At 41.1% G+C, this 13,772-nt stretch overlaps 1 protein-coding gene across 1 annotated transcript in view; it reads right to left on the bottom strand.

Annotated features, from left to right (window-relative positions):
- Nucleotides 1-7,990: 7,990 nt before the first annotated feature.
- Nucleotides 7,991-13,772, bottom strand: part of TRUB1 (TruB pseudouridine synthase family member 1) — a 30,251-nt gene continuing 24,469 nt past the window's right edge. Inside the window, exon 8 of the mRNA XM_015867393.2 lies at nucleotides 7,991-12,447. Within this exon, the coding sequence (XP_015722879.1) occupies nucleotides 12,233-12,447 (215 nt within the window). The 3' untranslated portion in view covers nucleotides 7,991-12,232. The remainder of the gene's footprint in view (nucleotides 12,448-13,772) is intronic.

The following is a 13,772-nucleotide window of genomic DNA, read 5'->3' as shown; positions in this document are numbered from 1 at the left end:
TTACAATCAGCAAGGACACAGCTACATGTAGCAAATGTCTTTGCAATAATGTCTTTAGGAAAACCCTCCCGTGTCCATCTCAGTTCTGCAAGGACCAGCACACAGTGTCATAGGTGTGATTGGGTGTCAGGACATTTCCCAGACAAACCAACATGCACAGCTCCATCACCTCAACACCCCACCTTCCCCCCATTCTTTGGTCACATTCCAGCTTCTTCACAAAGGTCCCATTCTCACTCTCCCGGTGCAATGCCTAATGCAACCAAAGCCCTGTTTTTCTTTATGGAGGCCACCTTTTTGGAGGGGAAAATAAGTAGTAAATAACAACAATATAGCTAAGGATAGCAAAATTTAAGAGAAAACTGAAGAATATCTGCCAATTACCTATATTGCACAGGAAAAACTATGGAGTGCAGTGCTCATTAAGTGGAAAAGCAGGCAATACAGAAAGAGACACAGGTAAGTGGGAATCCAGCTGCTAGGGCTCATACAGCAACAACAAGAAGAAAGAAAACATAATGCCAAGCAATGACAATGTAAAGAAAACAAATGTGCATGGAAATAGTAAAGCAGAGAGAAGGAGACAGCTATAAAGCAGAGCTCTCCAAAGCACATTCTAAGTGCTGAGTCAGGGAAATAGCACTGCTGCAAGAGATGTGGCAAGGAAACAAGCTGCAGGTGAGTGATGGCTGCACCCTGAACAGGTCGGCTCTAATCAGTGCATGGAACAATTCATAAAAGGATTGTGAGGGTCAATGGTTGAGATTTTTGAAAGTATTCAGATGGCTTTTTCTCCTTAACAATTTCAAGCCCTTCATTGTATCTACCCCCCAGGTTATCAGCAGTGTCAACTACAGTTCCAAGTACAGCACAGGACTGCTGATGTTCTGACCAAGAGGCAGCAGTGCCTTCATAAACACTTCCCTCCAAGCTCCCCAAGCCACTCTCTGCAGCATCAACTTTTCTGCACTCCTTCAGAATCTTTTAATACATTTTTTCTTAGATGACTAAATGTGAAAACGTGCTTTCCACCATTATTACATTCCCGTGCCTTCTTTCCATCAGCTTTGTTATTTTCCTACTGCTTTAAAATGCACGAGAACAAGCAGCACATAGGGGCACAACTCACACTGTAGCAGACATTCATAAATTTAGATCTGAATTGCACTGCTGGTGCCACGCTGTGCAGCTGCTGGGAGGAAACTAGGGCAGTATGCAGAGGAAAAGACAGAAAAGAGACTCATTTCCAACAGCACTGTCAGATACAATTGGCTGGTCAGCATCTCCACTGTCTGAGCATCAACAAAGAGGCACAAAAAACCCCTCAGCCTTGGTATGCTCCAGTATTATTGTAAAAAAAAAATTAAAACAAAATATCTCTACCAGAGAATCTGGTGTTGTGATTGACCTTCACATGACAGAACCTCATGGAGCATGGGAGGCTTAGCACAGCTGCAACCACAACGCTGCAGGAGACCTCTCTCTCAAACACTGACATTCTACATGCTCTAATAGTGACAGGACAAGGGGAAATGTCTATAAACTGAAAGAGGGGAGGTTTAAGTTAATTTAGGAAAACCTTTACTCAGAGGCAATGAGGCATGGGCAGTGCTGCCCATAGAGCTGAGGATGGGGTGCTCAGAGTCAGGTTGGGTGGGACTTTGGGTGCTGATCTGGTGGGAGGCACCCAAACCACAGCAATTGGTGGGACTGGGTGATCTTTGGGGACCCTTCCAACCTCAGCCATTCTAGGATTCTATGCAAATCCATTGGCATCTTACCACCTTGTTGGGGCACAGTCTTCTCTTAGCATTTGCAAGTTGTGTCAGCTTACCCCCATGTAAGAGCAATACAAACACACCTTGCTATAAAAGAACAGCCTTTGTGCCTGAATTCCTTCAGCAGGGCAGGTAAGAAGGAATTGCTTACGGAATGATTTCTTCGCAAGTTCCTTCTTCAAAGAAAATAATAAAACACAGAGTTAAGTTCCATCTGCATTTTGATGAAATGCTGAAGTATATTTCATCTAAACATTGTAAAGAAGGACAGAGCATTCGCAGTCCAGCTTTACCTTCACAAAACCAGGACAGAGGCCAGGGTTCACTGCATCAGAGGAGTTCTTGTTGAAGTGTGAAACCCCTTCTCAGAAATGGAGCTTCAGAAAGCACTGTGCTTTGAAATAATGCCCTCAATTATGCTTTAAAGCTGTAAGGTGAACAGGATTGCAGATAACAGTACTTCTAACCAGCACAGCCTAAGAAGAGGCTGATTCAAAATAACTCCAGAGAGTAACCTGCAGAGATCAGTCTGCTGCTAGAAAGACATTCCTGGAGGCACTGGGCTTCCTTTAGAACTAATTCTCACCTGCCAACCAATGGGACAGCTTTCCTGCATTCCTTCTCTACCACTACATGTAAGCAAATGGGAAAGAACTTTAAATGAAGTTCAACTTTGACATTATTCATTTAAAATGAGTTTAGTGAATGCTTTTGGGGTTCCAAGTTCTCACGGATGGATTTACACCCATGTAAATCTGAAAAAAATGGTAAGCCAAGGGAAAAATCTGGACATTACACTGACAACTTGTAGCAGAATCGATCAAAGCTGATTTAAGGATGAGAGCAGACCAGCAAATACTTCACACTTAATAAATGGGTGAAGGGAACACTGCTCTGAAAATGATGTCCTGATCAAATTTGGCTTTTTCACACTCCAGTTGAAGGCATTTTGTTATTTAAAGTACATAATGTCAAACTACGACCTACAGTCAGAAATGTTTTAAAACCACTTGTAGGCAAAATAAAATAAAAGCTTCTTTTCCTGCCCAACAACAACAGCAAACATTTCCAATCAGCATACATGAGTCCTAAGTTACATTGCCAGTAACATTTCCTCTGGGTGACAAGAGGTAGAAGCCAAGCAGCTTGCTGTTCATCTCAGCCCTACAAAGTGCTCTGTTGAGCATCATTTCTGTTGGAATTCACATCCACAAACACCAATCCGGAGTTTGTTTCCACTCCTGATAAGCTTGTGTGTGTTTTTATTATTATTATTATTATTATTTTTAATTTAAGCTGGAAAATACATAGAGAGATAAATATGATTGACTGCTGTGGATACTTACATCGTCTGCGAAGGAACACCGATGTTTCACATCGATGCTATTTCACATTCACATGCTTGAACCTATTCTAAATGAACCAAATGCCTCAATAATTGAGTTAAAGCAAAGTTTGACAGCACTGTGAGCAGGAGTCAATGCTACCAACTCTACAGTTTGCTTTTTAAATTAAAGCATAATTGTATCTTCATTTTCAGGGCTTGCCCTTTGTGATATGTGTCTGGGCAGATGAAATGAAAGAAGATGAGCAGCTGAGTATTAATTAAAACTCAGAAGGAGCCTTTACGTGATGCTGCCTATGGCACTGACAGTTCTTCAATTAAGCACCAGCATTTCAGACCCATGAGCTGAGTTTTGCTTTTCACTCTGACATCAGCCTACAATAGATTGCACAGATGTGCACGTTTGACCAACCAAAGCCAGATTACTTCTTAGACAACAAGTTTCTAAAGCACAAAAAATAGGTTTTGCCTTTCCTCACACATTTTTTTAATTGCGTACCCCTGTGTCCAGCACATCTGGTGCCCTCTGATCAGATGCATCCTTCCACAGAGTTAACTTGGATCCTTCACACTGAGCCAGCTGCAGGGCAGCTCTGGTGGCTCCAGCTGGTAGCAAAGAGAACCTTAGCCAACCCTCTACCAGCACTTACTCCACACCCCGTGTGGTGCCAACAGCAAGTTGAGGATCATCCTCTCTCCATGTGCATGAACTCACACTTTGGAGAAGTTCCCTGCTGACCCTGCAACATTGCTGACAGGCTTATTTTTCAAAATAAAGGTTTCTAAACACATTTTTTTTCACCTTTCAAGTCATTCTTTGCTATTCACTTTTGTAAGGCTTTTCATATTCATCAGAACAATGAAAGCAGCTGTGCTCAGGTTGAGCTTCCCATTTCCCTTTCAGAACAGCAGGGCTGATGCTCGGAGCACAGACCATGCATTGTAGAGGCAAGAACAAGCCCCATACACCATGAGCACCTCTTAGGCTAAGGAACTCCTCCCCAAGTTATCATGGGCCACTGAAACAGTATCAGAGCATATTTAAATCAGATTCTGACACAAATAAAACAGGCCAATACAAGGAAGGGTACTCCTTGGCATGGAAGAAGGAATACACTGCATGGCTTACATATAATTAAAAAGTTACTGGATTGACCTTACTTCAAAATGAATGCTGTTGAAACACTTTCCTCACTGAAGAATTAAAGGCACTAGCAGGAAGGCTGAAAATTCTTTCCCATCTATTCCTTAAATCACCCCATCCTCAGCATCACTCCGGTGCCACATAGAAAGGGACCTGCGAGGATCCCTCCTGACTTCTACAGAAGCACACATAGCAGTGGGAGTTCCAGCTTTGCTGGTCACCTGTTGTGCTTTATCCAGATTTGTAACACTTGCAAGTTGCCAGGAAATAACCAAATGCTGTATTAACTGAGCTTCCCAAAATGTGCAACCACACCTGAGCAATAAAACCACTTTCTTTAGGTCTGTGACACTGTGGAGGAAGAGCTCAGCAAAGCACCACACACACTTCAGAAAACCAAAGCCCTGCTCCCAGGTGCACCACACCGCTTCTCAGACACTGGCCATTTTTCTTGCTGTACCGAGAAGTCTCATTGGCTCTCCCACTCAGCACCAGCTGCTCCTGGCCAGGTTTTCCCTCTCCAGAACTGCAGTTGGCAGCATCCCCAATGCTTCCAGATACAGAAACTTCAAGAACCACTGGAAGGGATTGAAGTGGAGGCTTTGTGAGATAGATAAAGGGAGCGCCTTGAGTGAATGAAAGGGGAGAAATTTCCTACTGATACAGCAATAAGATGGGGGCTTCTCTCCTGTGATCCAATGGATCCAACAGGCACAGCCCTGGAATGCCACCAGGGTTGGTGTGCATCAGATGGCACACACAGGGCAGGTTGCCCTGCTGTGCCATGGCCCTTATGTGCAGCCCTAAAAGGTGAGGGAGAGTGGGGATGAGTCCTGCTGTTTCCACTGATAAAACGGAGCAGCTGAACAACAGCTCCAGCTGTATGAACGTGCTGTTCTTTCCAGTAGTAAACAATATCCTCAGCATAGAACCAACAAAACTGGTGCAAGGCAACTCTACACAATCCAGCAGAAGTTACACATTCCTGGCCCTAGAAACAAATCACTAACGCACTCAACAAACAGGTCTATTCATTCTGCACAGCTTTTAATAGCAGTCTCTAGAGAAACAAATGCATTTTCCAGATAAACACATTTCTAAGATGTAACACTAATTCTATTCTGGCAATTTTTAAGTAGAAAACATAACTGTTACATATTCATCAGATGCTGAACAACTCTAAGGAACGTGCCACATCATTAATATTTATTCTCCTTTTTCCCCTGCAAAAAGAAATACCATTTTTCACCCCATTTGTTTGTATTTCACAAAAAAAAAAAAAAAAAAAAGGTGAAAAGGTGAAAATTAAACACATAATTCAGTGAGTAATAATGTACATAACTTACTGAAGTGAGGCAGGAGTCCTCTCACTAAAGCCAAGTGAAACGCCACGTGCTGTAAGTTACCTGCTTCCCTTACACACCCTGCTGACCCTTTGCAGTACAAAGCACTGCCATACTGCTGCCCGCTCTTCCTTTGCCAGAGGTGGCTGAGCACCACCAGGAGACACATGAGCATCTTGTTACTCAACTTGCCTACCTGCACAAAGACACCACCAGCACCACACATCGCTGTGCCAGTCCATGAGAAGGCTCACAGGGGGGACAGAGGAGAAGACATGCACTCCTTTCTGCTGGCAGAGGACCAGACATGGCTAAGGACATTATAGCCAGCAAACGCAATGGTTAAAGGCAGCAGTCACTCTGCGGGTGAGCAGCTGGGTTAAATGAATCACCCTGACAAGAAACCAATAGTCTGCCAGTGCCCTTTGTCAAATGAGAGTATAAAGCTAAGGAACTGTATACGAAGCAGCACAGCAGCAGATAGCCTTCATGCATTCTGGATAGCAGTCTACTGAAAGAGCAATCTGCATAGCAAAAAAAAAAAAAAGCAGGACTAATACTCTGTAATCTAAGTATATTTAGTGTTTGTACACAATGTTCCATCTACACTGCGAATGCACATTCTGTACCTGCAGAACTTGAAATGGCTTTGTTGGCCCCTAAGAAAGCCAGCTGCAGACAGGGACTCGGCACTGACATACTGCTCGCCACAGAATAAGCCGTGCTGAGGATTTATTGCTATTCAATATAAGCAAAACAAAAACAGTGAAATGTTGCTGCCTTTTGAAGGGCATCAGAGAAACCTATCTTTTCAGCTGCTGAAATGAAAATAAATGCTTCCTCTCACATCAGTATACAGTAACAACCTCTATTATGCATTTCTACTTAGAAGCTTCTTAAGCTTTGAAATGAGGTGTTTAAGCTAATTGCTTTATGTGCTTGAAGAAACAGAAAGGCTAGTAAAAATGGCATCCTTCCCTTACCTTTCCTGCTTTATAATACTTAATATATTTTCTTTCATGACTGCCCAAAATGAGTTCATCTATTCCAAAGTGTAACAACAGAAATACGTGTTCACCCCTTGTCGTTCCTCTTCTAGATCCCCCCCCAACCATTTAACTATGAAATTATGCTCTGAAGCCACTAAAAGTAGTCTGACATCTGTGAAATGATGTTTTTAATGCATAAGCTCAGCTGCAGATCTGACTTTGAAGTACTTAATTCTGAAAGATCAAACATAAACCTCTGTCCCTGAGAAAGAGCACTGAAGCATCCAAGACTATGTCTTTCTTAGGAAAACAGCAGTGTTAGGAATGGGTCAAAAAGACCTCATCATTTTCAGCTCTACTTTGTTACCAGTTTTCTTGTCCTCCCTCCCCCCTGAGCTACACAGCATCTTTTCTCCGTGCTTTCCCACTGCTCTCTTGAACCTGGAAAAGAATTCAAGAGAGGATGAGAGCATTTTAAGGCAAATGTTTCAAGCATTTGAGGAGTTAATGAGATGCAAATAGGAAAGCCAGGCACAGAGCTGTAACCTAAGACAAACAAATCTGGTAAGAGGGCTATTTCGTAAGCTGCAGGGACGTGTCTGTTTGTGCTACCAATTCTACTGCCTCGTTTCTACTCCCACTCTCAGTTACTAAAGTCTTCTGGAAGAAGCCACACGTGCCCTTTTCTAGCATCACTGCATTGTTTTACAGCTCACAACACAGAAAGCAGAGTGATTTGGAAAAGTTAGGGAGAGGATGCTGATTTGATTTGACTCCACTTCTTCCAGGCTTTCCTCTGGCAACCTATGTTAACAGATTCTATGAGACACTGCAGTGTCCCCAGCACATCTTCATAAAGAGGACTGGAAAAAGTAAGGTTTTCTTGATGCAATGCAGCTCTATTATTTTCACAAAGCATTTCTGGTCTCAAGCACTGAAACCTCCTACTGCCAATTACCACCATCTTGCTGTGCCTGCTGGACACCTGTCTGAGCCCATGGCTGATCTCAGACAGAGAGAAAAGAAGGGCAATCTCATTGCTCTGAATGAACACATGAGCATTCTGGTGATAACCCTGCTTGTCTGATGTGCTCTTAAATACTGGTGTTTTCCTCAACCAGGTCTCACAAAGAAGCAAATTAGAAGAAGCCAATTAGAAATAATGTCTGATGGATAACTGGGACAGCAATTTTGCCCACAGATTGGCTGAACCATTCACTGTCTACAGGACATCCCTCAGGTGGTGTTACACACACACACACACACACATCTTCACTTTGTTTTCCCTAATGCTTTTTAATAAAAAAGTAGTATTGTCAACCAATTCCTTGACTCTGCTATGTAACCCAGAAATGATCCCAGCCATTAAATTATTAGAGGCATTCACGCTCAAACAGCAACTTGACCATTTATTACACCAAAGATAAGAATATAAAATTCTAAGGTACCCCAAAATCTGATGAGCCATTCAAAGTTGTTTGACTTTATTTTCTTCTAATAAACATATAAATCAAAAACAGTACTGCAGGGCAAGATGCTAAATGTTAGTTATTGATGAAGGCGCTCCTAGAATATTTCACTAATGGCTCTGGTTTGATGAATATGTGTTAAAAAAGAAAAAAAGAAAAAAGATCCTATTGATCTTACTTAAAAACATTTTAAAAGTGCTCAGCATGCTGGCAGCAGAAAAATATTACAACGCACATAGAAAAGCTACCATTTAAAGCAGGAAGAAAGAGACCCTGCCCAGCAGGGACATTAGGAGGAGATAAATGACAAAGCCATCATCAGCCTCATTGAAGCAGCACCAGCACTGGCAGCAGAGACAAGGCCAGACTAAAGGAGCATAATGCTGTGGACTAAAGATCACGAATCCTAACTCAAGAGGGAAAACATTCATGTCAAAATGCAGGATCATTTTTTTTTTTGAAACAGGATTTTCTCCATGAACAATGCTCATCAAAATGACACAAATCCTCAAGCCTGCGTCACTGAAGTACTTCAGCAGTAAATCACAGAGACAGACATATTTTATGGCCAGAGCATACAATTCCTAACTACCCTTCGTGCATAAAATACCCTCAGCTGGGCACCCAGTACCAGCTTTTCTACTGGGCTCAGAAAAAACATATCTGCACTTTTTCCTCTCACTTTAAATGCCCCTTACTCTTCAGATATCATGATTGTCAGTAAACAAGATCTATGATTTCCTTCTGGGAAAGCTCAAGTCTTCCTCTGGATGTATCACAGTTCCTCAGGCTGATACCTCAGGGATGTGCATCTTAATAAGGAGTTAAAAAGAGAGAATATTTCCCTAGGTTCCCATGGGAACACAACACTTTCAGATCTGGAAAGTTTCAAGATACAGGATTACACACTCATTAAAACACATCTATAAAAAGCTATTTGTTTATATTTCAGTGGCCTCCTGGCTACTACTCATTGGTCTAATGACTCAAAGGGAAAAAGACACTAAAGCAGTTTCTCAGGAAAGAGCACACTTGTGAGGCTGAGCACCCAGGAAAGACAATGGGAAGAATCTCAACTGTTAAGGGCTGGAACAGACCTGATACTCACCTGTGCTCACAAAAAAATAAGCTGTTATTGCATTACTTGCTCATGGTTTCATGCCACGCTGTCTAAAGACAGCTATCTTATGTCTGCCATCACTTTGCATGCTATCTGGCCATTCACAGCTACAACCAAGCATACTCTCTAGCCAAACTGTAAGTAAAATAGCTTCCACAGTATAATACAATTCATCCGGAAATAGACTGTTCGTTAATTTGATACAAAGTTCTATGAGTATTTCAGCAGGTGACAGAACCTAGGGTTGGGGATGATCTCTCTCTCCCCCCCACAAAAGGTTAAGCAGGAGCTGGTGAAATTCTATTCCCTACAGAGGAATAAAAGCCTTTAGGGAAGTTGTGTTCATAAACTGAAAGGGCCATCAGTCTTTGGTAACACTGTCTATACTCCTTACACGGATTTCTGAACATGAACAACTGCATTCCATGTCTCCCCTTGCATTAGGACCTGTGGACCAAACTACAGCTTGCTGATTTCGTCAGGATGCATTCTTCTGACAACCAATTCATGTCTCCCATGTAAGTAACTACAGAATAGAGTCTCTCAGGATCACAGGTCTGTAGGCAATAATTACAAGAGACCAGCAGCAAGCTAACCTAAAAGCTGCTGAAGATATTTTCCTTTGAAATTAAAAATATCAGGGGGTCTCACATGGAACAGCAAGAAAGCCATGCTGAGCATTAAACAAATGGATGAAAAATGAAATGTGCAAGACAGCATTATATATATACATACACACAAACACAAACGCACCCTATTAATAGCAAGATTTCTCAGTTACACTCCTTTGTAAAGGAACCAATCCCAGTAGATGGAACAAGTAGAATAATAGCATTGGATCTACTGAGCTATTCTTAAAAGCACAGAAAGCTTCATATGGAAAATGAGAACTTATTCCATCTAGAAAACCACTGGGATAATATATATTAAGTTCCTGAAGAAAGACAGATATGAACAATAAGAGACTGTGCATTCCAAAGTCTTTGATGATTCAAGATAAGTATTGTGAAAAAATGAAATTATCTGCTTTATTTCTTTAAAACAAATTTTCTTCTCTATTTCAACTCCAAGTACCACAAAGAATCCCTAAAAGAAACACCCAGAATCGCCCTGCAGTCTCACTTAGCACAACTCTTCTTCCAGTTCTTATATCAAGATTTTTTATCACAGTTACTTCATCCACATTCTACATTAAGCACGGTACTGCTGCAGTGCTCTAACACTGATGTGTGTGCAGCATTTTCAATGCTTCCCCCTTAAGTTCTTTATAAGAATACATAAAAAGAAGAAAACTGTTTACTGGACTACACAAGATAAGCTCTATCCTCCTCCAAAAACAATCAAAAGAGAGCTTCATTAATCTTGCAGAGACTTGAGTTCCTTATTTTATAGCAAACAAATAAAAACCACACTTGTCTGGAAACGTACCTTGCGATAAAAACTTCAGGATATTTACTTCTTTTCTGAAGTTGAAAGCCAAGTTGGAACTTAATCATTTCACATAACACCAGCACATAGAGAAAGCTGCTTTATGTAAGGTGCAGAGATGTAAATTGCAGCATGTGGATTTTCTGACTGGGTCTAAAATGTCATTTATTTCATACAATAGAGGTAATTAGGTAATTAGCTATCAAGGCAACTTACCATGGAAAGCAGCAACGTGAGTAACACAGAGTCTTTAAATCAAAGTTTCACATCCATGAAAGACACGCCCACAAGATATAACCCATGTTGCATTCCCATTATTCAGTCACTAGAGTAAGAGAACGGAGTGGCCGTAGTCCAGAACCAAAAATTGATGCTAATGGTGCAGGAGTTTTGCAATGCCACAGCAGACAACCTGGCCAGCAAGCAGCATGGAACTGCAGCCACTCCACTCCTCTTGTTCGGCATTTCAGTGACTATTTCAAATGCAGGGCTTTATCCCAGATATTCACGTGATAAAACTATTCCTTTCATTCATCATGACAGAAGAAAAGTAGATGTGCTACAGGATTGTTGAACGGGGACAAATATGAAAGCCCTGTCTGGACAGTCTGGTAGACAGACAGGAACAATCTGGGTGTGTTTTAAACACCAGCAGCCCCCTCTCTTAGTCATTTTGAGAACCTCTAGGGAAGCATCATTGAGAAATCATCAGTGCAATCAAATTCTGTTGAATATGCAAACTATTAAACAAGCATTCACTGCCCCAGCAAACCAAAATGGTTTCAAGTATCTCCATGTTGGACCCCGCTGCTGCCCACACAGCTTCAAGTCCTGCTCTGTGGAATTCAACTCCCAAAGCCCTACTATGAAAGGCAAAGCAGTTGACTGTACTTGAAATGACAGATTATCAACATGTAGGACATCATACAAGAATACGATATGTATACCTGTAATGATGAATGCACCTTTCAGAGCACTAGTTACATAACAATTACCTTTACAGACTCTTTGAATTTGTAAACTATTCACTTATAACTCCATTTCAGACCTCACCTGAAACATCAGCATTTAGGTTTAATGCATTCTGGATTACATTCGACTGAAAGAACAATCTGCATAGCAAAAACTACAGAAGAGTGGGCATTTTCCAAATGGATTTCAAGAAAACAAATTGCCACTCCACATTTATATACCCTTGCAGCTATGAAAGTCCTGTCACCATGGTACTCCAGTGTTTGGAAGCATCTGTCAAGGAAAAAAAGGGGGTTTTCTTTGGAGCACATTCAGTAAATCCTAAGGTTTGTAATTTTTTATTGAAGGATTAGTAACAACAGCTGTAGGGCACCCTATAAGTTCTTTAAAAGTTTATGCAGACTTGACGTCAGTGGCAGAACAATTTACAGGATGTAATGAGAGAAATAAACAGAGCAGAGAGCAGCAGGCACTGGATGTTTTCAGTGCATATTTGAGCCTCAGAAAACAAAAGAACCATTTGTCTCACACTGCATTTTGTCACCCTCCTCACACAGACCTGAAAATTTACACAAAAGGCAAGACAATCCCAATCCAATCTAAAAACGTCTCAATCATTCAGTCTTTTCCCTTGACCCAACTTATCACTTATCTTCACGGCTCACAGCAGTTTCTTCAGGAAGCTCTGTCTTAAATTTTTTATGAGATTGCTCTCCTGGGAAAAGAGACATGCAATGCTCTAAGGATTGTGCAATTTCATCAATTGTCCATCTGTCTTCATGAAGCGCGTGCTCCTCCAGCGTAAACGGTCCATGTTTGGTTCGGGTCAGCTCTTGTATGCTGGCACAGGTTGAAAGTTCTACAGTACAGGAGAAATGAGAATTTACAAGAAATGCGTGGTCAAATTTAATTCATTTTTCTATATGTAGCCCTCTTCATTGCTCTGCTTAGTTTGAAATGAGGATTCATCACTCATTTACATCTCTGTAAGTCTGAGGCAAGTAATTCCTTTGATTTCAATAGATCTTTCAGTGTAGTAAGTGTTCAAAATCTGACAGAAAGTTGTCTGGAAGTTTTTCCAGATTTAAATCAGAAAGAAAAATGACATAAAATAAGGGCAGCACATTCCGTATTCACAAGCGACTAAGGGGACCATGTGCTGATTCTCCATGCACTTAGAGGCCATAGCATTTTTGTCTTCGAGAAGAATTTTGACATTCGTATCCCTGTGCCACTCAATAGGATAACATAAACTAAGATATGGAAACATTTGAAATATAAACAGATCCTCTGATGGGTTAAATACACATAGGACACAATTACATAATGAGGAGTTACCAAAGATATGAACAACTGGAGCTTACTCGTAAGCGTATGGGTGTATGAGAATATTCTTGTCCACCCTTTCAGAGGGCAGAAGATTTTTTCCTGCATTTCATGCTTTGAAGAAGAGCCAGCTGGGAAGAGATTTTATCTTGGTGTGTTTAAGTGACTAAACACAATCGAGCATACACAGGAGGCTATAGCAGAAGAATCCCTGACTTGCCTAAGCACAAGCAATAACATTGAAATTCACAGGGTTCTTTCACATTGCTTGGTTTTTGGTCTGCAAACATATCACTTAATAAAAAAAAAAGAAATACTGAAATGGACTATCTGTTCTCCATCATGCAGTTTGATAAATATAGGATGCAAGACAAATAATCCTGTGGGAAAGCAACACCATTCGTGGTACAGGGGAAGGAAAAAGAAAGCACTAGAAAAATAATCACAAATGAACAAGACTTTCCAGCAGAAAGGGTTTATTATGTGCATGGTAACGTTCTGTGCAATCTGTTTTCAAAATGCAATGAATAATGTTTAAAAAGGCAGAATCTTTCTTCTGCTTCTTCTCACCCTTAATCTGAGTTAGCTTTAACATATGGAGGAGAGGAAAAAAAGATTCCCACCTTGCCTTGCATTTTCTTGCTCAGTGCTTTTCCTCACTCCATTTTTATCCCCCCAGCCCCCAGAGCCCTTTAGCAATTATTTAGGCTTTATTCCTTCATGCTCCCAATGAACATACTTTAGTACTTAAAAGCAAGTGATAGCAACAAAAAGCTGCAAAACAGGACCTATGTTTGGTGGCTGGACGCAAAAAAATATATAGCAAGAATTTTCTATAAGCAGACACATTACTTCCCA

The sequence above is a fragment of the Coturnix japonica genome, chromosome 6, assembly GCF_001577835.2.
Source record: "Coturnix japonica isolate 7356 chromosome 6, Coturnix japonica 2.1, whole genome shotgun sequence".
Lineage (NCBI taxonomy): Eukaryota > Metazoa > Chordata > Aves > Galliformes > Phasianidae > Coturnix > Coturnix japonica.
Note: the sequence above shows the minus strand (reverse complement) of the source record. Positions and strands in the feature narration are given on the sequence as shown.